The 26,093-nt window shown below is 47.3% G+C and overlaps 1 protein-coding gene across 4 annotated transcripts; it reads right to left on the reverse strand.

Annotated features, from left to right (window-relative positions):
- Positions 1-1,197: 1,197 nt before the first annotated feature.
- On the reverse strand, positions 1,198-24,283 carry USP1 (ubiquitin specific peptidase 1). Of its 4 annotated transcripts, none has more exons than XM_056532894.1 (9): positions 24,127-24,283; positions 12,757-13,000; positions 10,668-10,794; positions 10,432-10,533; positions 10,188-10,348; positions 8,132-8,778; positions 7,485-7,649; positions 6,928-7,129; positions 1,198-2,346 (listed from the first exon to the last, which is right to left on the reverse strand). In XM_056532894.1, the coding sequence occupies exons 2-9, from the start codon at positions 12,927-12,929 to the stop codon at positions 1,635-1,637; spliced, it is 2,289 nt and encodes a 762-aa protein (XP_056388869.1). In that variant the 5' UTR covers positions 12,930-13,000; positions 24,127-24,283; the 3' UTR covers positions 1,198-1,634. The 4 variants fall into 4 exon arrangements, with proteins under 4 accessions (XP_056388869.1, XP_056388868.1, XP_056388867.1 ...); XM_056532893.1 differs by having other exon boundaries at positions 24,017-24,168; XM_056532892.1 differs by lacking the exon at positions 24,127-24,283 and adding an exon at positions 23,522-23,649.
- Positions 24,284-26,093: the final 1,810 nt, after the last annotated feature.

The following is a 26,093-nucleotide window of genomic DNA, read 5'->3' on the forward strand; positions in this document are numbered from 1 at the left end:
AGTAGTAGCCAACATACAGGAGGAGGTGGAGGTAAGGTAGTAGCCAACATACAGCAGGAGGTGGAACAATGATCTAAAACAGTTGCTGAAGTCTATCCCCTGCATTATTTTGCTGCACATAAGTTATTCGCTACAGAATTTCTGGTGCAGCAGCCTCATATTTTCAATGGGATCCTGCTGCACCATGCACACTGCAACACAAACTCATTCTATACTCCTAACCCAAAAGGATAGGGGATAATATGTCAGATTGTGGGTATCCCACCACTGTGGACCCCCACAATCTCCAGCATGGCAGCCCAAGTCATCCGTGCACAGAGCGAACACTGCTCCGAGCCAGATGACTGGCGACTACAACCACCTCCATGGTAAGAGGCATGACAACTACGTACTAGCCATCATGCCCCCGTGTTCTGGACACGGCCACAGAGATTGTGAGGTGGGGGGGGCCTGGCCGCTGGACCCCTGTGATCATAAATGTTATCCCCTATCCAAAGGATAGGGGGATAAGATTTTTACTGGCAGAAAACCCCTTTAAAAGAAACGCAAAATGTGCAGATTTTACCCTTTTAATGCGGCAGACAAGGAGTGCCGCAATAACATTCTGTACACTGGTCACATGACTTAGCAGCAAGTCACGTGCAGTACATGGATGAATATTGCTGAATCCAAATTTTTAGCTACATGGACAATGTATCGCATCAGCACTTCCACTGCAGGAGTGGCGAATTTTCAGAATAAGTTTGTTTGTTTGTTTTGTAAACCCAATACAAAATATTACACAAACCACCCCCCCCCCCCCCCTTTATAACCGGCACAGATGCAAATCACAAAGAATCTTAAAAAAAAAACCTTTATCCAATTACAAATCCCGTGTATGGTCACAACATCAGACAACACATTACAAAATATTTGTAAGAAACTTTCTATTAAATGACATTTAGAAAAGGATTCTGTCATTTTCCTGAACTCTACTACAGTCCAGTAATGGCAGCGCTCGCACTCTGTATAAGAGTCACAGAATTTCAAAGTTCTGTAAATAAATAGGATTAGACGCCTATACATTATTGCTCAATTGACAATAACTTTGCATAAAAGTTATAGTACCCGCAGGTCCTCCATGTTCCAAGCTGCCATGGTCTGGTCACTCTGCACTCGACCAATATATTCTGTTTTTGTTTTTTTTAGTATATAGAATAAGAATCTTTATTTAAAAAAAAATATATAGAAACTGGTAAGTGTAATAAGTGTCTATGTGGGAGGAAAAAGGAATTTTACATGATTTAACCTATATATAAAAGTATATACATACAAGGGCTCTACATACAATCCATTTAGGATTGTGGCTCGTCTGTCAGTAAAACATAGATCTGCTTATATACAAGATACAAATATATACATACACTGGAGGAGGAAACTTTACATATGGTACAAGGCTGGAGCCGCGACTTGAGATGAGCGAATTTACAGTGATTCGATTCGCCACAAACTTCTCGGCTCGGTGGTTGATGCCCACCGGAGCACGTAAAAGCTGAACTAATTTATGCAGGCTAAAGTCATCAACTGCCGAGCCGAGAAGTTCGTGATGAATCGAATTACTGTAAGTTCGCTCATCTCTAGCCGCGACTTCTACTCTACTCTACTCTCCTTTTGTAGAACAGCAAGTAGGGGGTGGACGTAGACTGAGTGGTTGGAGAAATTGTGCTCAAGAAGTCTCGTTCTTCAGTCACTTTTACTTCCGAATCGTCGAAGAGCAGCCATTTGCCCTCGTACTCCCGTAGACTCTGCAGGGCATACAGTGCAGACTTGTCGCCATAGAGTCCACCCTGCGGTTTTTGGTCCTTTTCAGCACCGACATCACCACTGAAGCCAGTACTTGCTTTATCATCAGGGAGAATGCCCTGCACCTTCTCTGCTTTTGGGGTTTTTGGCGTAGGCAGCTGCTCAAAGTCAGGTTTACTTTTCTGCCCTCCGAGGAGGCCAACTGTGTCCGTATTCTTTTTGGCTACTTTACCATTTACAGGAAAGTTTGCACCAGTCCGAAAAGTAACTTCGCTGTCGCAGTTTTCATCGGATGTTCGAGCTTCCTCTTCTGTCAGTGGCTCGGTCTTCATTAGTTCGTGGTGGTCAGCGGGAAATTTCAGCTGGTCCACCTGGAGATTGAGGTCACTCAGCTTGACATAGGCCGTGTAGTGTCCACTGCTGATGGTCACTCCACTGTGCATGACCACAGCAAAGAGTCCATAGATGTCCCTCGATGGCTTGGTGCTCCACTCCTCCAAGGACAGTTGCAATGGGGTTAGTAAGGGAGTGTTCACTTTGGAGAGTCCCCCATAGCAGTCAAACCTGAAAAAGGACAAAAACACACAGAATTGAACAATGTCCATACGATTAAAAGTATTAATCTGAAACATCTCAAAAGACCAACATCTTACTGTGCAGCAGGAACTACCCACCCAAAAACCAACAAGAGCATAGCACTGGGGTGTGGGAGACATAACAGTGGCTTAGAAAGTGAGTACGGTCTAACCTTTACTGCACAGAGGGTCACATAACTAATGTCAGCCAAGTAAATCCCTTTAAATAGTTGGGGGAGGGGGGGACTGGTAAGAGCTATAAACAGTTGTCCCCTAAAAACTGGTTGAGCCGATGGCTCTGGCAGCTTTACACAAAAAGTAGATTTTTTTTTATGCTTACTGTAAAATCTCTCAGAGGATCCATTGGGGGGGGGACACAGAAACCATGGGTAGATCTTGCTGCCACTAGGCATACAAAAAGAATTCGGTCCCTCCTGGCAAGATATACCCTGCCCACTGACTGAGCTAAATTAGTTTAGTCCCAAAAAAGCAGTAGGAGAGGACCGACAGAAGGAAACCAGCAGGTGTCTGAGGGAACCAGACAAAAAACCAAAAACAACCCCTCAGACAGAAAACCGAACGTCCCCCAATGGATCCTCTGAGAGATTTTACAATAAGCATAAAAAATAAAATAAAAAAAGTCTACTTTTCTCAGTCATCTTCATTGGGGGACACCGACCGTGGGACGTACCAAAGCAGTCCCCGGAGTGGGAAAAATACCCAACTCAGAATCAGACAGAAGACTGAGCCACTGCCACCTGCAACACCTTGAGACCCAAACCGGCATCAGCCGACGCAAAAGTATGCACTTGGTAAAAAAAAATTTTTATTTTTTTTATTAAGATCGTTTTTTATTTAACTCATTTTTCATTGCAAACAAGAATACAACACAAACAAACCATGCGAGTCACATTCTACAGAGGCCGCACAATCAGCAAAGAGTCCCAACCAAGTGAAGAAATTGCGATAGCGATAGTAGTCATCCTGAGACTTCAGTAGCATTATACATATTATAGAGGCATCAAATTCTGCACTTGTGACAAAAATAAAAAAAGAGGGGGGGGGGGGAGGAATTAAAAAGGGAAGAAAACAAAAAAGGGGAATTAAAAAATACTGAAGCACAAAAACCAAAGAGGAATATACACTTGGTAGAATTTAGTGAATGTGTGCAAGGACGACCCGGTGGCCACCTTACAGACTTGTAAGGCCAAAGCCCTATGGTGTAGCGCCCAAGAAGCCCCAAAGGAACGTGTGGAATGCGCAGTAACCCAAAAAGGTTGGACCTTCCTTTTACGAAGGAACAATTCCGAGATTGAAGGACAGATCCACCTCGAGACTATCACCTTGGAAGCCTCTTGCAACAATCCTCTGGAATCACAAAGAAGGAGTCACCCTGCAGAAAGGAGGAAGCAAGAGAAATTTAGATCCGGACAGCCCGAACGTCCAGACCATGTAAGGAAAGCTCCTTTGAGTTGGATGGAGATGAACGGTGGTCTCATTCACGTGAAAAGAGAAAAACTACCTTGGCAAGAAGGAGGGAGGCGGACAAAAAACCACCTTGTCCTGATTAAGGACAAACGGAAAGTGACAAGATAGAGCCGCCAGCTCGGAGACCCGCCTAATGGAGGTAGTTGCAATGAGGAAGGCAACCTTCCACGAAAGGATACAATGAGAGGTTCGAATGGAGCCTCCCTCAAAAGCTCCATGTATGGCAGCACCGCATGGGCCACGTCCTGCGGACGTGTGAATTGGAAGCCAACAGCCACTTGACCCTTGAGAGCTGAGTGCCAAGCGCTGATCCAGACAGGATTGCAAGGCAGCACGGAAAGGAAAAGATGACCGGAGAAACACACAGTCTCACAACACCGGAAATAGGCCCGCCAAGTGCGATGGTAAATCCCAGCGGAAGAAGGCTTCCGCGCCTGAAGCATGGTGCGAATCACCCCGATCCGAAATCCCCGAGCTCTCAAAACCTCGGTTTCAACCGTCAAATGCAGCAACAATAAAATTGGGGTGGCAGACAGGACCCTGGGAGAGCAGATCGGGACGAACTGGAAGCCACAGAGGTACGTGGGCAACCAGCCGAACTATGTCGGTGTACCATGCACGTCTGGGACAGTCTGGAGCCCCCAGAGTGGTGGAGATGTCCTCCGCCTTGAGCTTCCTCAGAACCCTGGGCAGGAGAGGGGAGGAAAGAGGTAAGGAAGGCTGAAGGACGACCACAGGATCACAAGCGCGTTCACTGCCAAAGCCAGAGGGTCGTGGGACTTTGCGACAAAAGCAAGGAACCTGTCTGTTGTGGCGAAATACGAAGAGATACACTTCCAGGGTTTCCCAAAGATCGCAGATCTGTACAAAGGCCTCCGGATGGAGAGACCACTCCCCCCAGGTCCACAGAGGAGGGGGCGAGAGTCCGCTTCCCAATTCTCCACTCCCGGGATATTGATCGCTGAGATGGAGGGAACTCTAATCCTGGAGACCTCCACCATCACTAAGCAACTGCGTGTGCCGCCCTGGCGATTTATATATGCTGTGGCGTTGTCCAACTGGACTCGAACAAGACGACCCTGTAAAAACCTCTCCCACCGGAGGGGGCAAAGAAAAATGGCACGGAGCTCCAGATTGATGTGGAGGCGAGCCTCCTGAGAGGACCAGTGACCCTGGACCGTGAGTTCCCGAAACACACCTCCCCAACCCAGTAGACTCACATCAGTCGTTATGACCTGCCAGTGGAGGGGGAGTAACAACCACCCCTGGAGGAGGGGAGTGTAGCCACCAGAGAAGAGACCAACGGACGGAAGGAGGCAGAAGAATTAGGCGATCCAGGGTGAATGGGGACTTATCCCACTGGGCCAGAATGGCCAGCTGGAGAGCATGACACTGACACCGGGCGAAAGAAACTGCCTCCATAGCCGCCACCATCCAACCCAACACCACCATGCAGAAGTGAATTGGAACAGGAGAGGGGCGCCATAGAAGACAGACACCCTCCGATAGAGAGCGCTGCTTGTCCAACGGAAGGCGAACTCTGGCAGCCGCTGTGTCAAAACGGAGACCCAGGAAGACAAGGTACTGAGTGGGAGAAAGGTTGGACTTCTCCCTGTTGATCACCCAGCCGATGGCAGACAGTCTGTACAGCGAGATGAAGGCTCCTCAAGTTTTGGGACCGAGCCGGATCTTTAAATCAATAGGTCATCCAGGTAAGGAAGAACAGATCCCCCAAACCCGAAGGAGGGCAATCACCACTGTCATGACCTTGGTGAACATCCTGGGAGCTGTTGCTAGACCAAAAGGAAGATCCATAAACTGGAAATGACCCGCAGGGACGGCAAAGTGGCGAAATCGCTGATGGGCTGGGAAAAAATGGGGATGTGCAGGTAAGCATCCCGGATATCCACTGAAGAAAGAAACTCCGCATCCATGGATCAGGGGGACCACCGAGCGGAGGGACTCCATGGTTAAGCAGTTTGAGGACCAGAATGGGGCAGGCAGAGCCACCTTTCTTGGGAACTACAAAAAGATTGGAGTAGAACCACGAAAAACACTCCCCTGGAGGAACTGGAACAATCAGTCCCTGAGCAAGAAGAGTACGTGAAAGAGACCTGAAAGGCTGCCACCAAAGAAGGGGAGCGAGGAGGGCGGGATCGTAAGAAATGATCCCGGGGAAAGCAAACTATGCGGCAACAATCGGATACGACGTCCCGAACCCAGGAGTCCTGATGTGCAAGCCAAACGTCCCAGAAAAGAAGCAGACGCCCTCCCACTAGAGAGGACGACACGGGTAAGGGCGTCCATTTAGTAGTAAGTAAAAGTGATAATCCTTATAAGGCTAGGATTACATATGTCATTGTGTAGCATCTGGCGAGTCCAACCATCCAGCGTCTCAGTGGAATGTGAACTGTCCCACTCAAATAGAATCAGTTCTAGCAGCAGTTTCCCTACGGCCTATTTTCTACAGCGCCAGAGGGAAAAGAACATTAAAAAGGAGGCCTAGGCAAATAAAACTTTATTGTATGAAGTTTAAATATACTTTGGGGATGCAAATCTGTTATGTAATCACTCCAAGATACGTGTCCGTACAGAAACCTGAGCTCTAAGAGTAACAAAGGATCTTCACATAACCAAGACATTACGTTGGCATCATTTTCCAAAAATAGCCAAGTTTTGCTCTAATATACTCAAAAAATTATCAAAACATTGGGGGTAATTTATCGAAAGCCAGGGCAGAGGAAATGTTGATCAGTTGCCCATAGCAACATATCAGATCACTAATTTTTCAGAGGCCTTTTCAAATTCAAATAAATTAATCTGATTGTTACTGTGGGCAACCACTCCAATCATCCTCTACACAAGTTTTGATAAATTTACCTCAGTCACCAGCTGACTACGTTCATGTCATTGAAATCAATGGGGGACTTGCCTGTCCAAGCCGTGTCATTTTGACACGTTGCCAATGTATCCATGCCTTGAAATACGCAAACACGGTGGAACACACGCTATAAAAAGAAACTGTTCCAGTTGCACTAAACACATGTAGATGAATAAAATTTCGATTATAAGAAAGACTTACTCGGAGCCGTTTGCAGCAAAGCACTTGAGATGGATGGTTACAATTTCTGGGATCTTATCAAACAAAAGGCTTCTCTCGGCTTCAGTGTAATGATGACAATTCTCACAGAAGTATTTATCTTCTCCAACTATTCTCTCCACAGATGCAAACTGGGATATCGCCCATTTCAAGGTTTTAACTTCCAGTCTGGGATCAGGTGAAACTATTTGAAATAAATAAAATTATAAACTAGACTGACAATATATTGAAGCACATAGTATAGCACCATAAACTGATGGAATATTTGATCACACAGAATCCTGGAGTCAGAAGGAATCTCTAGTTGGCTTTTTTTTTTTTTTTTTTTTTTTTTTTAACACACACACACACACACACGACAGAAAACCATGGTCTGCTGCATTTTCCAAAACCAGCTATGGTTAAAAAAAAAATAAAAAATAAAAAGCCAACTGGAAACCTTTCCTAACATCTTCGAAATTCTCCCTCCAGATGCACAAGTCCTAGATGTGAATGCACCCTTAAAGGGATTACATGGAAGACACGATGCCCACACTTACTATCAGAGGATTCTTCTAGTCTTGGCGGATCATTTTCCTGCACAGGAACACTGATATCCTGAAAGTCTTCCCTTCGCTCGGTGAAACATTCACACTCCAGACATCGTGTCCGTAACACCAGCTGGCCCTGGAACAATTTCTCCACCAGTTCATACTCGCTTGTCTCTATAAATCATGAATCACAAATCAGCGCTACAGAATCCACATTCATTTTACATAAAACCAAAATGTCAAATCAATCAATAGAAATTTATATAGCAAAAAATATATAAATAAATAAAAAAAAAAACTGACACAAAAGTGATTTCTCACCTAAAATGAAAGCATTATAGATCTCTATGATGCTTTTAATTTTAGGTCATTAAATCCCATGGTCAGACAGACTTGCAGCTATAATACGAATGCAAAACATGGCAGCAATATAACTCAATAGAAAGCAGTCCAAGATGTCAAGAATCTGTTTAGGAAAGTCACACACTGCCCCACTGGACCTGCACTATTTCCTTATGGTTAACAGGCCTAAAAGACCATGTTAACTGCATAGTGTTAATAGGTTACAATGCCATATTACCATGCTAAAATACAGAAGGAACAGCCTTTGTAGCTAATTGTAGTTTCTCCAAGTCATATATACAACCATTACCAACCGTTCTGTGATGTCTTGGTGTCTCGGCCTTCTTCTGGTTTACAGCTGGCGTTCTCCTTTACCGGCTCGTCATTATTGGTTTGCTCTGGATCGGATTTAATGTGGAGGCTTTGGGGCTCAGCGCGGGAACTTTTAGACAAGTTGTCCAGTTTACTCAAACTCTTGAACTTTGATAAAATACTTGGCTGTCTACTCGATTTTAACCAGTTCAATCCTAATTTAGATTTTTTGTGCTGGGTGTGACTGGTGGAACCGGCATCTGCACCAACTTTAGATCTCTCCGCTTTATCATCCTTCTTTTCCAGAACCGGTTTCCTTTTGGATCTGGTGAGTCTTTGCGCCACAGGCTCTGGCTCTTTAGTTAGCTTTGTTTTTTTCTTTACATTTCCAACCTCATTATCGCTCTTTCGTTTCCCGCTGTCACTTTTTGCCCCTTCTGTTTCCTCGGATAGGTCCACAGTTTCAGTTGCAGCCTCACAACCATTAGGCTCTTTGTCTTCAGCTTGTGGTGTCACCGGTTCACTCACATGTACACTTTTAATTTCTTTTTTGAGGCTTTGACAGGCTTCCTGAATGTTTCCCAGAATACACTGCAGCACTTCTTGTGCATCATGCTGGAGATATCCTTCATACATAGGATTTAGTTCCCTAAGAGTTATAAAAAAAAAAAAAATTAATGCTTGTAAATTTTAATATCATCTAATTACATGTATGCTGTACAGAAGTCACTTTATTTCTACAAAGAAAGACTTTAGTCTTAAGTGTCCACCCTATGATATGTTATAAAGACAGGTGAAAAGTTTGTTTAGTGACAGCTTCAGTGCAAAGACCTTCATCATCATTAAAAAGGTGCTGGGAGAAGTGTGTAGTTATGAGCTTCACTCCCCTGCTTGATGTAATTTTTCAGGTTTCACTAGATGAGCTTAATAGATTTATAGTGGGGCCATTCAGTAAGGAAATCACAGCAACCCAGGGAGTGATGCGCATAACCACACACTTCACTATCATTCTAATGATCAGTGAGGTCTCAACAGTGAGACCCTAAACTATCGAAAACTTGACAATTTTTTAGTTGTTTTTGGTTTGGTTTTTTAACTACAAATCCCAGCAAGCCTTCAGCCGACATGGCAAGCTGAGAATTGATTCACAACTGCTGAATAGCCACATGTTGGGGAATAGTGATCTAAGCAATCACAAGCCAGCCGCTAAGCTGAAGCAATATAAATATAAAAGTTTCTTTTCTGAAGGCAAATTTAACAGGGACATTTAACATTTCAGAACGATGTAGAATAAAAAGTCCTAGATTTTCCTGGTTTCCTATGTACAGAAACCTATCACAGCAAAGGATTGGCTGCATTGCTCACGTTTGTTTACACTGGGACCAGGAAGTAGAAACTGGGAAGTAACCTAAAAGCATTAGAAAGGAAATACAGGGAGTCCAGTATGGAGGGTATAGTCAGAAAATCCCTATAATGGCTTATTCTTAAGTCACTTATCTGTGATCAGTAAGTGTCAGCTACTTTGCCACTGATTGTAAACACTGCATTGTGCCCATATGAACTCTGCTTTAAAGGGCGGTGTCCCACAAACTCTGCTATTTTTGTCAGCACAATAGACCGTAAATTGAGTAGCAGGTAGATGAATGACAGTCGCTCCATTCCAAAGGGAGCCTTGGGACTGAGTTAGGGAGGTTCTACTTGCCAACCTGCCTCTGCCCCAAAATCATTCATTTATCCCCTATCCTGGGGATAGCGTTAAAGTGTTGATGGTGGGACAACCAATTTAAAGGGGTACTCCACTGCCAGCATTTGGAACATTTTGTTTTAACACTGTGTGTGCGCTATGGGGGGGGGGGTGGGGGGGGGAGAGAGAGATCAACCACGCCCCCTCGAGAAATCACACCGCACCCCCCTCAATCTAAGTCTATGGGAGGGGGCGTGATGGCCACCAACCCCCTCCCATAGACTTGCATTGTGGAGGCATGGCCAACCCCTGCAGCACGCACAAAGCGTTCAGAACATTTCGTTCGGAAAGATTACATTACAGGCTAGTAATACCTCAGTGTGTTCAGAAGTCGTCTGGGTTGTGCAGCAAGTTCTGTATCATAATTCTCAGGATTTAAAAGATAGCTGACTTGTAGGTGTTCTGTGGAATGTATCAATGAACTCAAGTTGCAAATGACCTCGTAGCTTGCAGGCAAGTCTTCTTTCGTACTCTCCTGTAAGTTACAAAAATAAAGTCAGATAAATAAAAAATTAAAAATTATATATAAAATGCAGAAATTGTGAACTGACAACCTACTTTATTTTCGGCAGAGTGTTCGTCTTCTTTCCCTTTCTTCTTTGATATAATATCACTTAGTTGTTTCACGCCGATTTTAAACCCAGGACAGTAGCATAAAACCTGCAAGAGGGGAAAGAGAAATTAGGGAGCAAAAATAAGAATAAGAGATTAATTTGTAGAATAGTACATGTAAAACATAAGACAGAGATAATGTTTAATTAATACATATCAATGAACAAAAGCAGTGCATGTACCTGAAGTATGCTATTAAGGTAGCAGGTGTTACCAAGGTTGCTGAAGCCTACAAAGGGAACCAAGCTTTCCTTCTTCATGCAGCAGACTGTTGGAGACAACTGAGCGGCAGGGACCACCTGATCGCAGCTTCAGAGAGACAAAAAATAAATAAATCTGTTTAACTTTCTGGCACCAGTTAAAAAAAACAAAAAATAAGTTTTCCACAGGAGTACCCCTTTAAGAAACATAGATGACACATCAGTAACTCAACAGACGACACTCGCCAGCTCAGAATGAATGAGTGAGCGAGTCCTAGCTTATAGAGTACCGGTCACCAAATAAAACTTAAAATAGTGTCCCTTGTGTATTTAGCAGACACTTTCCCCATTCACTTGCGCATATATGCATATATACACACACACACATATATATATATATACATATACATACATATACATACATATACATATATATATACACATATACACATAGTATTTATCGGGGTATACCACGCACCGGCCTATAACACGCACCCTCATTTTACCAAGGATATTTGGGTAAAAAAAAGTTTTTTACCCAAATATCCATGGTAAAATGAGGGTGTGTGTGTGCGCGTGTGTATACCCCGATACACCCCCAGGAAAGGCAGGGGGAGAGAGGCCGACGCTGCCCGCTTCTCTCCCCCTGCCTTTCCTGGGGTCTAGAGCCCTGCTGCCGGCCCTTCTCTCCCCCTGGCTATCGGCGCCGCTGCCCGTTCTGTCCCCCTGACTATCGGTGCCGGCGCCGATAGCCAGGGGGAGAGAAGCGGCGCCGACAGCCAGGGGGAGAGAAAGGGCAGCGGCACCCATTGCCGGCGCCGCTGCCCCGTTGCCTCCCCCCATCCCCGGTCGCATAATTACCTGTTGCCGGGGTCGGGTCCGCGCTGCTGCAGGCCTCGGGCGCGCGTCCCCTGCGCCGTTGCTATGCGCGGCGCACTAACGTCATGCGCCGTGTAGCGCATAGCAACGACGCCGGGGACGCACGCCAGAGGCCTGCAGCAGCGCGGACCCGACCCAGGTAATTATGCCACCGGGGATGGAGGGAGGCAACGGGGCAGCGGCGCCGGCAATGGGTGCCGCTGCCCTTTCTCTCCCCCTGGCTGTCGGCACCGCTTCTCTCCCCTGGCTATAGGCGCCGGCAATGGGGCGCCGGCACCGATAGCCAGGGGGACAGAACGGGCAGCAGCGCCGATAGCCAGGGGGAGAGAAGGGGCAGCTGCACCCATTGCTGGCGGGTCGGGTCCGCGCTGCTTCAGGCCTCCGGCATGCGTCCCCCTGCGTCGTTGCTATGCGCTGCACGGCGCATGACGTCAGTGCGCCGTGCAGTGCATAGCAACGACGCTGGGGACGCGCGCCGGAGGCCTGAAGCAGCGCAGACCCGACCCCGGCAACAGGTAATTATGCCACCGGGGATGGGGGGAGGCAACGGGGCAGCGGCGCCGGCAATGGGTGCCGCTGCCCCTTCTCTCCCCCTGGCTGTCGGCGCCGCTTCTCTCCCCCTGGCTGTCGGCGCCAGCAATGGGGCCCCGACACCGATAGTCAGGGGGACAGAACGGGCAGCGGCGCCGATAGCCAGGGGGAGAGAAGGGCCGGCAGCAGGGCTCTAGACCCCAGGAAATGCAGGGGGAGAGAAGCGGGCAGCGACGGCCCCTCTCCCCCTGCCTTTCCTGGGGGTGTATCGGCGTATAACATGCACATAGACTTTAGGCTAAAAATTTTAGCCTAAAAAGTGCGTGTTATACGACGATAAATACGGTGGATGTGTGGCTCTGTTCTTTTTCCTGCCACAATTAGTACAGTGAGTTTGGTCTCCTCCTGGCGCTCTCTCATATCCCAGCTTGACCCGGCCCCGATCTCATTCATTTATTTATTGTGACTCCGGTCGGCTAATATTTGCCCTGTAACCGGTTTTCTGACCAGACCTAAAACCACGGTACACTGCGGTTTTAAGTCCGGACAGAAATCCGGATAGGGGCAAAAATGAGCACAGCAGATCCCCCCCTTGAATCACACATGTAGCATTTAGACCATCCATATACATTTACAACACAAAATATAATATGTTACTTACGGTTCTGTCTCCTTCTCCTCCACACTTTGCTCTTCAGTTTGTGGTGTTTCGACAAAGTCCAAAGCTCTTTTTGTCTCCTTCTTCTGGAAGAAGCGCAGGGACAGGCGATTCTTTCTGGTGGGGCTGGCTTTGGCCAGCACTGTCTGACTTTCGCACTGAGTAACCACCGGCATTTTCCTGTTATGGTCTCCACCAGATCCAGCTTCTATGTAAGAGCCAGGATTGGTACCATGAGATGTGTTGCCTATTGAAACAAAATTTAGAGTTAAAAATTCACTGTGAACTAAAACCTCAATCATAACACTACAAGTCTGTGTAAAGACTAAAGCCTCATGCATATGGTAGTCTGCACAGAGACTGTACAGCACCACATCCTATGTTTGCTAGAAAGCTATGCTATTAGCAAAAAATATCTACATGCATATTGCATGTAACTAAGCATGTGATCATAGATTATCTATGAATCTGTAGGAAAAAATAAGACAGATAGGTAATGTCACCTTCTCCTCCACATTTTGCTCTTCAGTTTGTGGTGAGCGCAGGGACAGGCGGTTCTTTCTAGTGGGGCTGGCACCCACCGCCTCCAGTGCAGTTAGGATAAAAATACCATATCAGCAACAAGATATCTCTGGAACGTCTGCACTGATGTTCACCCAGTAGGTAGAGTTCCATCATCTGCACATTCAGGTTAGTGCCAGTGACATTGCTATTCGTTCCCCTTTAGGCTATGTCCTCTATAAAGTGACAGAATGCAATATTCAGAGTGTCCTGACTCCTTTCTATCAAAGTTTTTCGGCAATTTCCTCTACTGTAGTATCGCACTATTCACTCCACACATTTCAATGAGCCTTGGGACACTATGACCTAGTTCCCTGAAGTCCTTTTTTGGACACTTTTGTAGGTACTAACTCCTATATCAGGAACACCCCATAAGATGTGAGCTGTTCTGGACATGCTCGGACCCAGTCTATAGACTTTATGATTTGGCATGTCAGATACTGTCGGACACCATTTGGCCCACCTGCCCTTTTTCTGCTTTTAAAGAGTACCAGTCACCAAGTAAAACTTAATATAGTGTCTCTTATGTAATTAGACACTTTCAAATTTACTTGCTTTCAAATTTTTCAACGTAAATATGTTTAAAATGTAATAGAAAAACGGCCACAAGGTGGCTCTGTTCTGTTCCCTGCCACAAGTAATACAGCGAGTTTGGTCTCCTCTTGGCCTGGCAGGAGTCCAAATCAGGAAGTGCTTCTCTGCACTGAGCCTTATTGAAACATGCATACAGCTTGAGGTCTTCTATTCATCACAGCACTACAACCATGTGAGGGCGGAAGTGGTCCCCCAGCAGACTTCAGTGATGTCATGCCTGCTAGAGGATGCCCACTTTCTCCTGCTGAAAGACTGCACTATGTGAACAAGAATGGTATGATTCAGAGGCTTTTAACCCCTTAACGACCACAGAGATATTTACGTGAAGCATGCTTAGTATCTGTGGGGTCCCAGTTGCTATCAGTAACCGGACATCGCCGTTCGGTATTTACCCCTTAGACGCCGCAATCAAAGTTGATTGCGACATCTAAAACGTGAGAATATGCTGCCGGTTAGCTCAAAGGAGCTGTTCGGGACTGCCGTGGTGAAATTGCGGCATCCCGAACAGCTGAGAGGTTAGCGGGAGGCTCCCTACCAGACTCCATGCTGTCCGATCGGCATTTGATTGCTCCAAGCCTGAGATCCAGGCTTGAGCAATCAAGTGCAGATAACACTGATCAACACTGCACAGTGCCTGCAATCAGTGCAATGCATGTTATACCCCCCTATGGGGGCTATAACACTGCAAAAAAAAAAAAAAAAAAAAAGTTAATAAATGTGATTGTACCTCTTCCCTAATAAGTCTGAAATCACCCCCCTTTTCCCATAAAAAAAAATATATATAAGTGGAAAAAAATATAAAACATGTATTGCCGCTTGCGTAAATGTCTGAACTATCTGAACTATAAAAAATATATCATTAATTAAACCACTCTGTCAATGGCGTACGTGCAAAAAAATTCCAAAGTCCAAAACAGCTTATTTTTTGGTCACTTTTTATACCACAAACAAATTGTATAAAAAGCGATCAAAACAAAAATGTTACCGATAAAAACTTTGCGCTAAACCACCGCGCTAAAAATGAGCCCTCGTACTGCCCCGAGCGCGGAAAGATAAGTTATAGGGGCCAGAAGATGACCATTTTAAAACATTAATTTTCGTGCATGCAGTTATGATTTTTTCCAGAAGTACGACAAAATCAAACCTATATAAGTAGGGTCTCATTTTAATCGTATGGACCTACAGAAGATAAGATGTCATTTTTACAAAAAAATAAAAATAAATACCGTATATACTCGAGTATAGGCCGAGTTTTTCAGCACGATTTTTCGTGCTGAAAACACCCCCCTCGGCTTATACTCGAGTGAACTCCCCCACCCGCAGTGGTCTTCAACCTGCGGACCTCCAGAGGTTTCAAAACTACAACTCCCAGCAAGCCCGGGCAGCCATCGGCTGTCCGGGCTTGCTGGGAGTTGTAGTTTTGAAACCTCCGGAGGTCCGCAGGTTGAAGACCACTGCGGCCTTCAACATCATCCAGCCCCCTCTCACCCCCTTTAGTTCTGAGTACTCACCTCCGCTCGGCGCTGGTCCGGTGCTGCAGGACTGTCCGGTGAGGAGGTGGTCCGGTGAGGAGGTGGTCCGGGCTGCTATCTTCACCGGGGAGGCCTCTTCTAAGCGCTTCGGGCCCGGCCTCAGAATAGTCACGTTGCCTTGACAACGACGCAGATACGTCGTTGTCAAGGCAACGGCTCTATTCCGGGCCGGAAGCGCGGAGAAGAGGCGCCCCCGGTGAAGATAGCAGCCCGGACCACCTCCTCACCGGACCACCTCCTTACCGGACAGCCCTGCAGGACCGGACCAGCGCCGAGCGGAGGTGAGTACTCAGAACTAAAGGGGGTGAGAGGGGGCTGGATGATGTTGAAGGCCGCAGTGGTCTTCAACCTGCGGACCTCCGGAGGTTTCAAAACTACAACTCCCAGCAAGCCCGGACAGCCGATGGCTGCCCGGGCTTGCTGGGAGTTGTAGTTTTGAAACCTCTGGAGGTCCGCATGTTGAAGGCCGCAGTGGTCTTCAACCTGCGGACCTCCGGAGGTTTCAAAAACTACAACTCCCAGCAAGCCCGGACAGCCGATGGCTGCCCGGGCTTGCTGGGAGTTGTAGTTTTGAAACCTCTGGAGGTCCGCAGGTTGAAGGCCGCAGTGGTCTTCAACCTGCGGACCTCCGGAGGTTTCAAAACTACAACTCCCAGCAAGCCCGGACAGCCGATGGCTGCCCGGGCTTGCTGGGAGTTGTAGTTTTGAAACCTCTGGAGGTCCGCAGGTTGAAGACCACTGAGGGCGAATGATGAGAAGAGGATGATGAAGGGGGGGGGGGGTGTGGGGATGATGAAGGGGGGGGGGGATGATGAAGGGGGGGGGGGGTGGGATGATTACAAGGGGATGTTGAAGGGGGGATGTGTGGGATGATAAGGGGATGTGTGGGATGATGACAAGGGGATGATGAAGGGGGATGTGTGGGATGATGACAAGGGGATGATGAAGGGGGGATGTGTGGGATAAGGGGATGTGTGGGATGATGACAAGGGGATGATGAAGGGGGGATGTGTGGGATGATGACAAGGGGATGATGAAGGGGGGATGTGTGGGATAAGGGGATGTGTGGGATGATGACAAGGGGATGATGAAGGGGGGATGTGTGGGATAAGGGGATGTGTGGGATGATGACAAGGGGATGATGAAGGGGGGATGTGTGGGATAAGGGGATGTGTGGGATGATGACAAGGGGATGATGAAGGGGGGATGTGTGGGATAAGGGGATGTGTGGGATGATGACAAGGGGATGATGAAGGGGGGATGTGTGGGATGATGACAAGGGGATGATGAAGGGGGGATGTGTGGGATGATAAGGGGATGTGTGGGATGATGACAAGGGGATGATGAAGGGGGGGATGTGTGGGATGATGACAAGGGGATGATGAGGATGTTAATGACGGGTCTGGATGATGACAGGGGGGGATGAGGTATTTCCCACCCTAGGCTTATACTCGAGTCAATAACTTTTCCTGGGATTTTGGGTTGAAATTAGGGGTCTTGGCTTATACTCGGGTCGGCTTATACTCGAGTATATACGGTAAATGTACTGCGTAGAAACTGAATACCCCCAAAAGTTACAAAATGGTGTTTTTCTTCAATTTTGTCGCATGATTCCCCCCGTTTTGCCGTGGATTTTTGGGTGAAATGACTGATGTCATTACAATTGGTGAATTGAATTGGTGGCACAAAAAATAAATAAATAAAACCATTGTATGCATTTTTAGGTGCAAAATTGAGGGTTATGATTTTTTTAAAAGTAAGGAGGAAAAAACTGAGGTAATCAGCGGCGATGTGCGGTATTAACCCTTTAGAAGCGGCGGTCAAAGCTAACCGCCGCTTCTAAAGCGAAAGTGACCCGGCTGCAGTGTCGGGCTGTTCGGGACCGCCGCGGTGAAATCGCGGCGTCCCGAACAGCTGGCAGGACACCGGGAGGGCCCTTACCTGCCTCCTCGGTGTCCGATCGGCGAATGACTGCTCCGTGCCTGAGATCCAGGCAGGAGCAGTCAAGCGCCGATAACACTGATCACAGGCGTGTTAAAGATCAGTGTGTAGTGTGACCTATAACACTGCAAAAAAAAAATGTTTAAAAAAAAAAGTGTTAATAAAAAGGTCATTTAACCCATTTTCCCATAAAAAAAATAAAACAGTGTAAAAAAAGTGCGTAAATGTCCGAACTATAAAAATATATCATTAATTAAACCGCACGGTCAATGGCATACGCGCAAAAAAATTCCAACATCAAAAAAAAAGCGCATTTTTGGTCACTTTTTATACAATTAAAAAATTACTAAAAAGTGACCAAAAAGTCCGATCAAAACAAAAATCATACCGATAAAAACTTCAAATCACGGCGCAAAAAATGAGTCCTCATACCGCCCTGTACGTGGAAAAATAAAGTTATAGGGGTCAGAAGATGACATTTTTAAACGTATAAATTTTCCTGCATGTAGTTATGATTTTTTCCAGAAGTGCGACAAAATCAAACCTATATAAGTAGGGGATCATTGTAACCGTATGGACCTACAGAATAATGATAAGGTGTAACTTTCACGGAAATATGCACTGTGTAGAAACGGAAGCCCCCAAAAGTTACAAAATGGCATTTTTTTCTTCGATTTTGTCGCACAATGATTTTTTTTCCCGTTTCGCCGGGCATTTTTGGGTAAAATGACTAATGTCACTGCAAAGTAGAATTGGCGACGCAAAAAATAAGCCATAATATGGATTTTTAGGTGGAAAATTGAAAGGGTTATGATTTTTAAAAGGTAAGGAGGAAAAAAACGAAAGTGCAAAAACGGAAAAACCCTGCGTCCTTAAGGGGTTAAGGGTGGGAGGAGAGCCTAAGTTAGTTTAGAAGAGTTTATTTAGCGACAGGTACTTTTTTGGTTTTAATGTAACAGCTGTAACACTGGAAGAAACCAGCTGGGAATCCCACTATATGCGAGACATAGAAGAGCAGAGATAACCTGACGCATTCTGGGCGCATCTCAGCCCTTCATTTTGTTTTTCTCTGCAGAGCCTGTGCATTACAGATCATGTTAACACCGCTGGTGATTAGAATACTGTTTATGCGCCCACCACATAGTGCTCAATTTTTACCCTATGGGAAGATGTTAACAAGCGTAAGGTAATACACCTGTATGGTACCACATCAGCTTGACATGAACTGAGCATAAGGGTACGTTCACCCGATTTTCACAGTGTATTTCGCTGCGGATCCGCTGCTGAAGGACCCTCTGTATTCTGCCTTCACATGTGCCTGCTCGTAGCGGCAATACGCCGCTACGAGCAGACAGTGCGATGTGCGAGTCACCACGCGCAGTATACTCGCACATCGCGGCAGCTCTTGGCCTGGCTCATTGTACAGCGGGAGCAGCCGCAATGTGTGCGAGTACACCGCGCATGCGCGGCGACTTGCACATCGTTTCAATGTGCCTGCACTTAGCGGCGTATTGCCGCTACGAGCAGGCACATGTGTGGTAGGCCTCTGGGGTAGGGGTAGTGTTGTCAGTGTTTTGCTTCAGTATATCAGGGGTTAAGGTTAACCCTATTGTTAGTGACGCCAGGCTGAGGGCTAGTATGCTGAGGTAATTCTCTGGCCTTTCACCGCCCTTCCCAGTAACGATAGGTGCATGCAAATAATGACTGAAGGTCCAAAAGGTAGCTGAACTTGGATAAACTTTACTTAAAGGGGTATTCCAGGAAAAAAAAATGAGAGATAGAGGAGGGAGAGGCATATATATATATATATATATATATATATATATATATATATATACATATACATATATATACATATACATATATATACATATACATATTATATATATATATATATACATACGGTATATATACATACATATACATACATATATATATATATATATATATATATATACATACATCTCAACTGGCTCCAGAAAGTTAAACAGATTTGTAAATTACTTCTATCAAAAAATCTTAATCTTTCAGTACTTATGAGCTTCTGAAGTTAAGGTTGTTCTTTTCTGATCTCTGATGACACCTGTCTCGGGAAACGCCCAGTTTAGAAGAGGTTTCCTATGGGGATTTGCTTCTAAACTGGGCGTTTCCAGAGACACGTGTCATCAGAGATCACTTAGACAGAATAAAACAACCTTAACTTCAGAAGCTCATAAGTACTGAAAGGATTAAGATTTTTTAATAGAAGTATTTTACAAATTCGTTTAACTTTCTGGAGCCAGTTGATACATAAAATAAAGTTTTTTCCTGGATAACCCCTTTAAAGACTTGTGGTACATCCAATGAAGAGTAACAGTCTCATTAATACAGTCTCCATACACTTCAGTGACTGACCGTTGTTGCGGACTTTGACTTTTGATACAAGTCTCTGAATTTCGGGTTAATTGCGAAGATCCGTCCGGATTTAGGGGATAGATAAGGTCCGGTGATCTTGCAGAGTGCTTAGGGATTGATACACTCACGGTTTGTAAAGATCACTAAACTCACTGATGACAGCAGCGCAGATCCTTCCCTGTCAACAGCCCAGGAACAAGAGAAAGCGCTATGGCCGCCACTCCCTTATATGGGCAGGGCCGTTTTGATTGGTCCGAGTAACTGTCACGCACCGTTACAAGGAATGATGGGTGAAATACGTCATAGGGACCTCCAAAGGTCCTTAAGCAAAAACCATAGAGTTTACCTGATCACGTGACCCGCCGGTCCTGCTACAGGTAATTAACCAGTTATATACATCTGTACTATTATATTTATATAAATCCTAAATAAACTGTTAGATAACTAATACCTAGATGAGAGGTGACAAGGGGCGGACTAGATAAGAAGGGCCCGACGTCCTAGGGACTCTGGCTATGGGGACCTCTATACAGGTACCGTATAGGATGCGGTACCGGGACACCACACATGTGAATGCAGAATTCAGAGGGTCCTTCAGCGGCGGAGCCGCATCATGAAGTGCGCTGTGAATCCGCTCATGTGAACGTACCCTAAAGATGGGTTACACTGCATTTTCTCTTCTTGGTAAGGAACAAATGTATACGTGAACAGACGCTGCTGTACACCATCCATGCCCCCTCTCCGGTACAGGAGATTGCGGTTGTCCCAGCAGTCAGAAACGAATCCCCTATCCTTAGGATAGGGGATAAGTTTTCCAATACTGGAGATCTCCTTTAACTTTGCTGTATGCAAAAATATGGTCAACCACATTGTGTGCGTAGGAGAAAAACACCCATTATGGTTAGGGATCAACCGATAGATTTTTTAGGGCCATGACGGATAATCTGTGAACTTTAAGGCCGATAGCCGATAACTTATACAGATACTCCGGTATAAGTTATCCGCAATTTCTCCCCCCGCAGAAGCCGCTGCAGATCAATGATTTAATGCGGGTGCTTTAAATCAATGAACTACAGCAGCTTTTTCAGGGCCAGAGACCGCCGCCGCCACCCGCTTCTCTCCCCCTGCCTGTCCTGGGGTCCTGAGTCCAACCACCGCCACTGCCCCCCCCCCTATCCTCTGGCCAGAGACCGCCGCTGCACGCTTCTCTCCCCCTGCCGGTCCTGAGTCCAACCATCGCCGCTGCCCCATTGCCTCCCCGGTTTTATAATTACCTGTTTCCGGAGTCCGCGTTACTTCTGGCTCCGGCAGCGTTCTGAGTGGTCACTGTGCGCACTAACGGTGACGTCGTGTTGAGGACGTCACTCGTCATTGCGTAGCGCACAGCAATAGCGCATGATGCTGCAGGAGCCAGAAGTAGCGTGGACCCCGGGAACAGATAATTATAAAACTGGGGATGGGGGAGGCAATGAGGCAGCGGCGGTCTCTGGCCGGGGCAGGGCATTATCGGCAAGGTAATTGTCAATACCCATAATGTCCAAAATCGTGAATATCGGCCAAACCGATAATCGGTCGATCCCTAATTATGGTCAGTCTATTTGGTACATAAAGCCAATGGGAAATTGATTATGCTGTATAGCAATTTTTAGCACCCATTAACGTATATGTATTTTCCTATTAAATATAAAATAGGGGCACCTTAAAGGGGTAGTCCAGTCCTTAAAACCCTATCCTAAGGATAGGGGATATGTTTCAGATCGCAGGGGGCTCGCTGGTCAGTGAGCGCGTGTCGACCACGGCACGTAGTGGCGGCCGACCCCCCCCCCCCCCCTCTCAATACAGCGCTATGGCAGAGCCGGAGATTGCCGAAGGCAGCGCTCCGACTTTGCCATAGAGTTGTATTGAGGGGGCGTGTGCGCCACTGCTTCGTGCGGTGGTCAACACGCCCCCTTCCGCCTGTACGGGAGGGAGATTGACGGCTCAGCTGTGTATCTGTATCTCAGCTGTGTATCTGAGTCATGTGTGATACTGACTGTTCCACTGTTCACCTAGGTTGTGTGTGATACTATGTGCCGAGCCACAAACCTAAGCCTAGCATGTGAGATACTGTGTGCCAAGATGCAGTATCTAAGCCCATCACAAGTGATACTGCCAGCTAAGCCACAAACCTAAGCCAAGCCTGTGTGATACTGTCACCTGAGCCACGAACCTCAGCCTAGCCTGTGTGATACGGTCACCTGAGCCACGAACCTCAGCCTAGCCTGTGAGATACGGTCACCTGAGCCACGAACCTCAGCCGAGCCTGTGAGATACGGTCACCTGAGCCACGAACCTCAGCCGAGCCTGTGAGATACGGTCACATGAGCCACAAACCTCAGCCTAGCCTGTGAGATATGGTCACATGAGCCACAAACCTCAGCCTAGCCTGTATGATACTGTGTGCTGAGCCACGAACCTCAGCCTAGCCTGTGTGATACGGTCACCTGAGCCACGAACCTCAGCCTAGCCTGTGAGATACGGTCACCTGAGCCACGAACCTCAGCCGAGCCTGTGAGATACGGTCACCTGAGCCACGAACCTCAGCCGAGCCTGTGAGATACGGTCACATGAGCCACGAACCTCAGCCGAGCCTGTGAGATACGGTCACATGAGCCACAAACCTCAGCCTAGCCTGTGAGATATGGTCACATGAGCCACAAACCTCAGCCTAGCCTGTGAGATATGGTCACATGAGCCACAAACCTCAGCCTAGCCTGTATGATACTGTGTGCTGAGCCACGAACCTCAGCCTAGCCTGTGAGATACGGTCACCTGAGCCACAAACCTCAGCCTAGCCTGTGAGATATGGTCACATGAGCCACAAACCTCAGCCTAGCCTGTATGATACTGTGTGCTGAGCCACGAACCTCAGGCTAGCCTGTGAGATACTGTCACCTGAGCCACAAACCAAAGCTTAGCCTGTGTGATGCTGTGTGCCAAGATGCAGTATCTAAGCCACAAACATAAGCTTAGCCTGTGTGATACTCTCACCTGAGCCATGAATCTAAACCTCTCACGTGATACACTCAGGCTTAGATGCAGCAGCTCAGCATTATGTTGTGTGATAATGTCATCTGGACCATACATGCATCTAAGCCTAGCCTGTGTGCTGAGCCATGAACCTAAACCTAGCCTGTGTGATACTGTGTGCTGAGCCATGAAACTAAGCCTAGCCTGTGTGATACTGTGTGCCAAGATGCAGTATCTAAGTCTATCACAAGTGATACTGCCAGCTAAGCCACGAATCTAAGCCGAGCTGCGTACCTAAGGCCCATCCTCCCCTGCCGAGCTGCGTCCCTAAGGCCCATCCTCCCCTGCCGAGCTGCGTCCCTAAGGCCCATCCTCCCCTGCCGAGCTGCGTACCTAAGGCCCATCCTCCCCTGCCGAGCTGCGTCCCTAAGGCCCATCCTCCCCTGCCGAGCTGCGTACCCAAGGCCCATCCTCCCCTGCCGAAATGCGTATCTAAAGCCCATCCTCCCCTGCCGAGCTGCGTACCTAAGGCCCATCCTCCCCTGCCGAGCTGCGTACCTAAGGCCCATCCTCCCCTGCCGAGCTGCGTATCTAAAGCCAGCCCCTGTGATACATTCTGGTCAGCTGGGTAGCCAAGCTCCTCACATGCGATACATACAGCAGCTGCGTGAAAAGTAAGACAACCATGTGTGATACAGCCGCACTACAACTCCCATCATGTCATCCTTCACACAGACCTGGATACTGCACACAGGACAGCGCCATCTGGGGCCCTCACTAGCAGGTCTGGGGCCCCTAACCATCTGTGCTTTCCGTACTCCACTGTTTCCCAACTGGGATGCTTCCAGCTGTTGCAAAACTACAACTCCCAGCATGCCCGGACAGCCAAAGGCTGTCCGGGCATGCTGGGAGTTGTAGTTTTGCAACAGCTGGAGACACCCCGGTTGGGAAAATCTGCCGTACACAGTCCGCGTGTCCTGACACGAGGGCATGCTGGGAGTTGTAGTCTCCCGACACCTGAGGCGCCACAGGTTACAGACAACTAAACACGGAGAACACGACACAGAGCCGGCTCCTCCACCACCGAACACCTGGGAGAGACTGACGGGCGCCGCCATTGCTCTCAGCTAGTTGCGCGCACTTCAAAAACGCAGCACGAGTGTGGGCGGGCCGGGGGCACAGTACACACACAGCGGCCGCAGGACCGAGAACCGTGACGAAACAACAAGTACCTGCCGCCTCCGGGGGTGTCCGCCGCCTCAGCACATCCGCACCCGGTCTGGCGGGAAAAATCGCCACAAATCAGGATCCCTGGAGCTCCTAAGGCCGGAGCCCGCCTTACCTGACGTAATGACGTCATCCGCCTTCTACGTAGCCCAACTTCCGCACACAGTTTCCACGTTTTTTGTTATGGGCAGTGGCGTTTCGGCATTTGATTGGAGCAGTGGCAGCACGTGGTACAGGCTCCGCCTCTGCCACTGGTGGGAGGGTTGAATGACGTATGTCCCGCGGGGCTCTTTGACTGGTTGCTAAGGCGGTTGCTGCGGTTTGAAGGGGTTGGCGGTTGAGGAGGGTTTTGGCGGGAAGGGGAGGCGGCCGCTTTGGGGAAGAGTCTCATGAGGGAATAGTTATCTTCATGGGATTTAGTTTTTACGCAATTATTACCACAATTGACAACTCTTCTGCTTTTGGAGGCCATAGCCTTTTATTCTGTAGATCAATACAATTACAATGTTACCCAATTTATACAGGTTTTATTTTACAACGTTTACAAATTATATGGGAAATTTATCAAAATCTGTCCAGAGGAAGAGTTGCCCATAGCAACCAATCAGATCGCTTCTTCCATTTTTGAAAAGGCCTTTGAAAAATGAAAGAAGCGATGTGATTGGTTGCTATGGGCAACTTCTCCTCTGGACAGATTTTGATAAATCTCCCCATATAACTTTTTGTAAGAGAATAGGAATGCTTAAAATTGTCCTCTTCTGACCCCTATAACACTGTTATTTTTGTGTGTACAGGGCTGTATGCAAAAAAAATAAAAATTATGGGACTTTTTTTGTAAATTTTTACCATTCGCCCTATGACTCCACCCTTGTAGAGCGTTATCCCTCCTCCCTCGGGACAGGAAACAGTTAACATTGTCATGCATAAAAGGTCAGGCAACCCCTTCTTCTCCAGTTCTGTTTCCTGTCCTGGGTTTATTTCTTTCAGGTAACTCATACAAGGAAGGACTGCGGGGGCCCCGGTCTTTAGCTCAGGGACATCGGGCATCTCCTGCGTCAGTTGCCGGACTCTCTTCCTGGGTTACCTGCCCTTTGTTGTTCCATGGTCCTTTGACCAGTGTGCTCCCCACTGGTGCCGGCGTTATGTGGAAGTTGTAGAGCGGGATGCACAGGGTCCTTATGCGGTGCGGCTTTACCCACTTGGGGACGTCAGCGTTCCGCACGTTGATGACGTCACTGCCGAGGAGCGCATTGGAGGGAAGCAACCAGGAGAAGTTTCTTCTGGTCCTCCTGACCCGGAAGGGGTCAGGCAGAGGCAGGCTGCGGCCCACGCACCTGGAAGGGGCCCATTATGTAAGGAGGTACACGCTGAAAGATGGAGCCAGCCAGTTCTTGTTTGACAACCCTGCTGTATGATTGGCAGCAATGAGGAGCAGTTGCAGCGTGCGGAGAGTGTGGCGTTTGCAGAAGGAAGCAGGCACTTATACGAAATCATTATGTGGTTCATGTATGAACAAGGTCATGGGTAAGGATGCTTACTGTGGTGTCCCAGTACCGTATCTTATACGGTACCTATGTATGTGTGGGTCCCCATAGCCAGAGTCCCTAGGACGTAGGGATTCCTGTGATGTAGTCTACTCCTTGTCGCCTCTATTCCAGCTCATAGACCAGTAATTTATGTAAAGGTAATGTAAATACAGTAATATATATGTAAATAAATAGTTAATTACCGGTTCCATAGCGTTGCAGGAGCTGCGGGTCACATGACTAGGTAAACTCTATGGTATTAAGCTTAAGGACCTTTGGAGGCCCTGTGACGTAAGCAATCCCATTACTCTCTGTAATGGTGAGTGACAGATGTTCGGACCAATCGGATTCGCCACGCCCCCTGTCCATATAAGGGAGCGGCGGCCATCTTCTCTCTCTCTCTCTCTCTCTCTCTCTCTCTCTCTCTCTCTCTCTCTCTCTCTCTCTCTCTCTCTCTCTCTCTCTCTCTCTCTCTCTCGCTCTCGCTCTCGCTCTCGCTCTCGCTCTCGCTCTCGCTCCTGTACTCCTGACGTGGAAAGACCTGTACAGCAACTAA

This window comes from Hyla sarda, chromosome 7 (genome assembly GCF_029499605.1).
Source record: "Hyla sarda isolate aHylSar1 chromosome 7, aHylSar1.hap1, whole genome shotgun sequence".
NCBI classification, from domain to species: Eukaryota; Metazoa; Chordata; class Amphibia; order Anura; family Hylidae; genus Hyla; species Hyla sarda.

Excerpts from the sequence above, each read along its gene's own strand:
- USP1 (XM_056532892.1), bottom strand. The coding sequence starts at position 23,549 with ATGGCGCTGTCCTGTGTGCAGTATCCAG. Across the intron at positions 10,795-12,756 it reads GAGGAGAAGGAGACAGAACC|CTGCGATCAGGTGGTCCCTG; the intron begins GTAAGTAACATA and ends GTCTCTCTGAAG. Across the intron at positions 10,349-10,431 it reads AACACTCTGCCGAAAATAAA|GAGAGTACGAAAGAAGACTT; the intron begins GTAGGTTGTCAG and ends TGTAACTTACAG.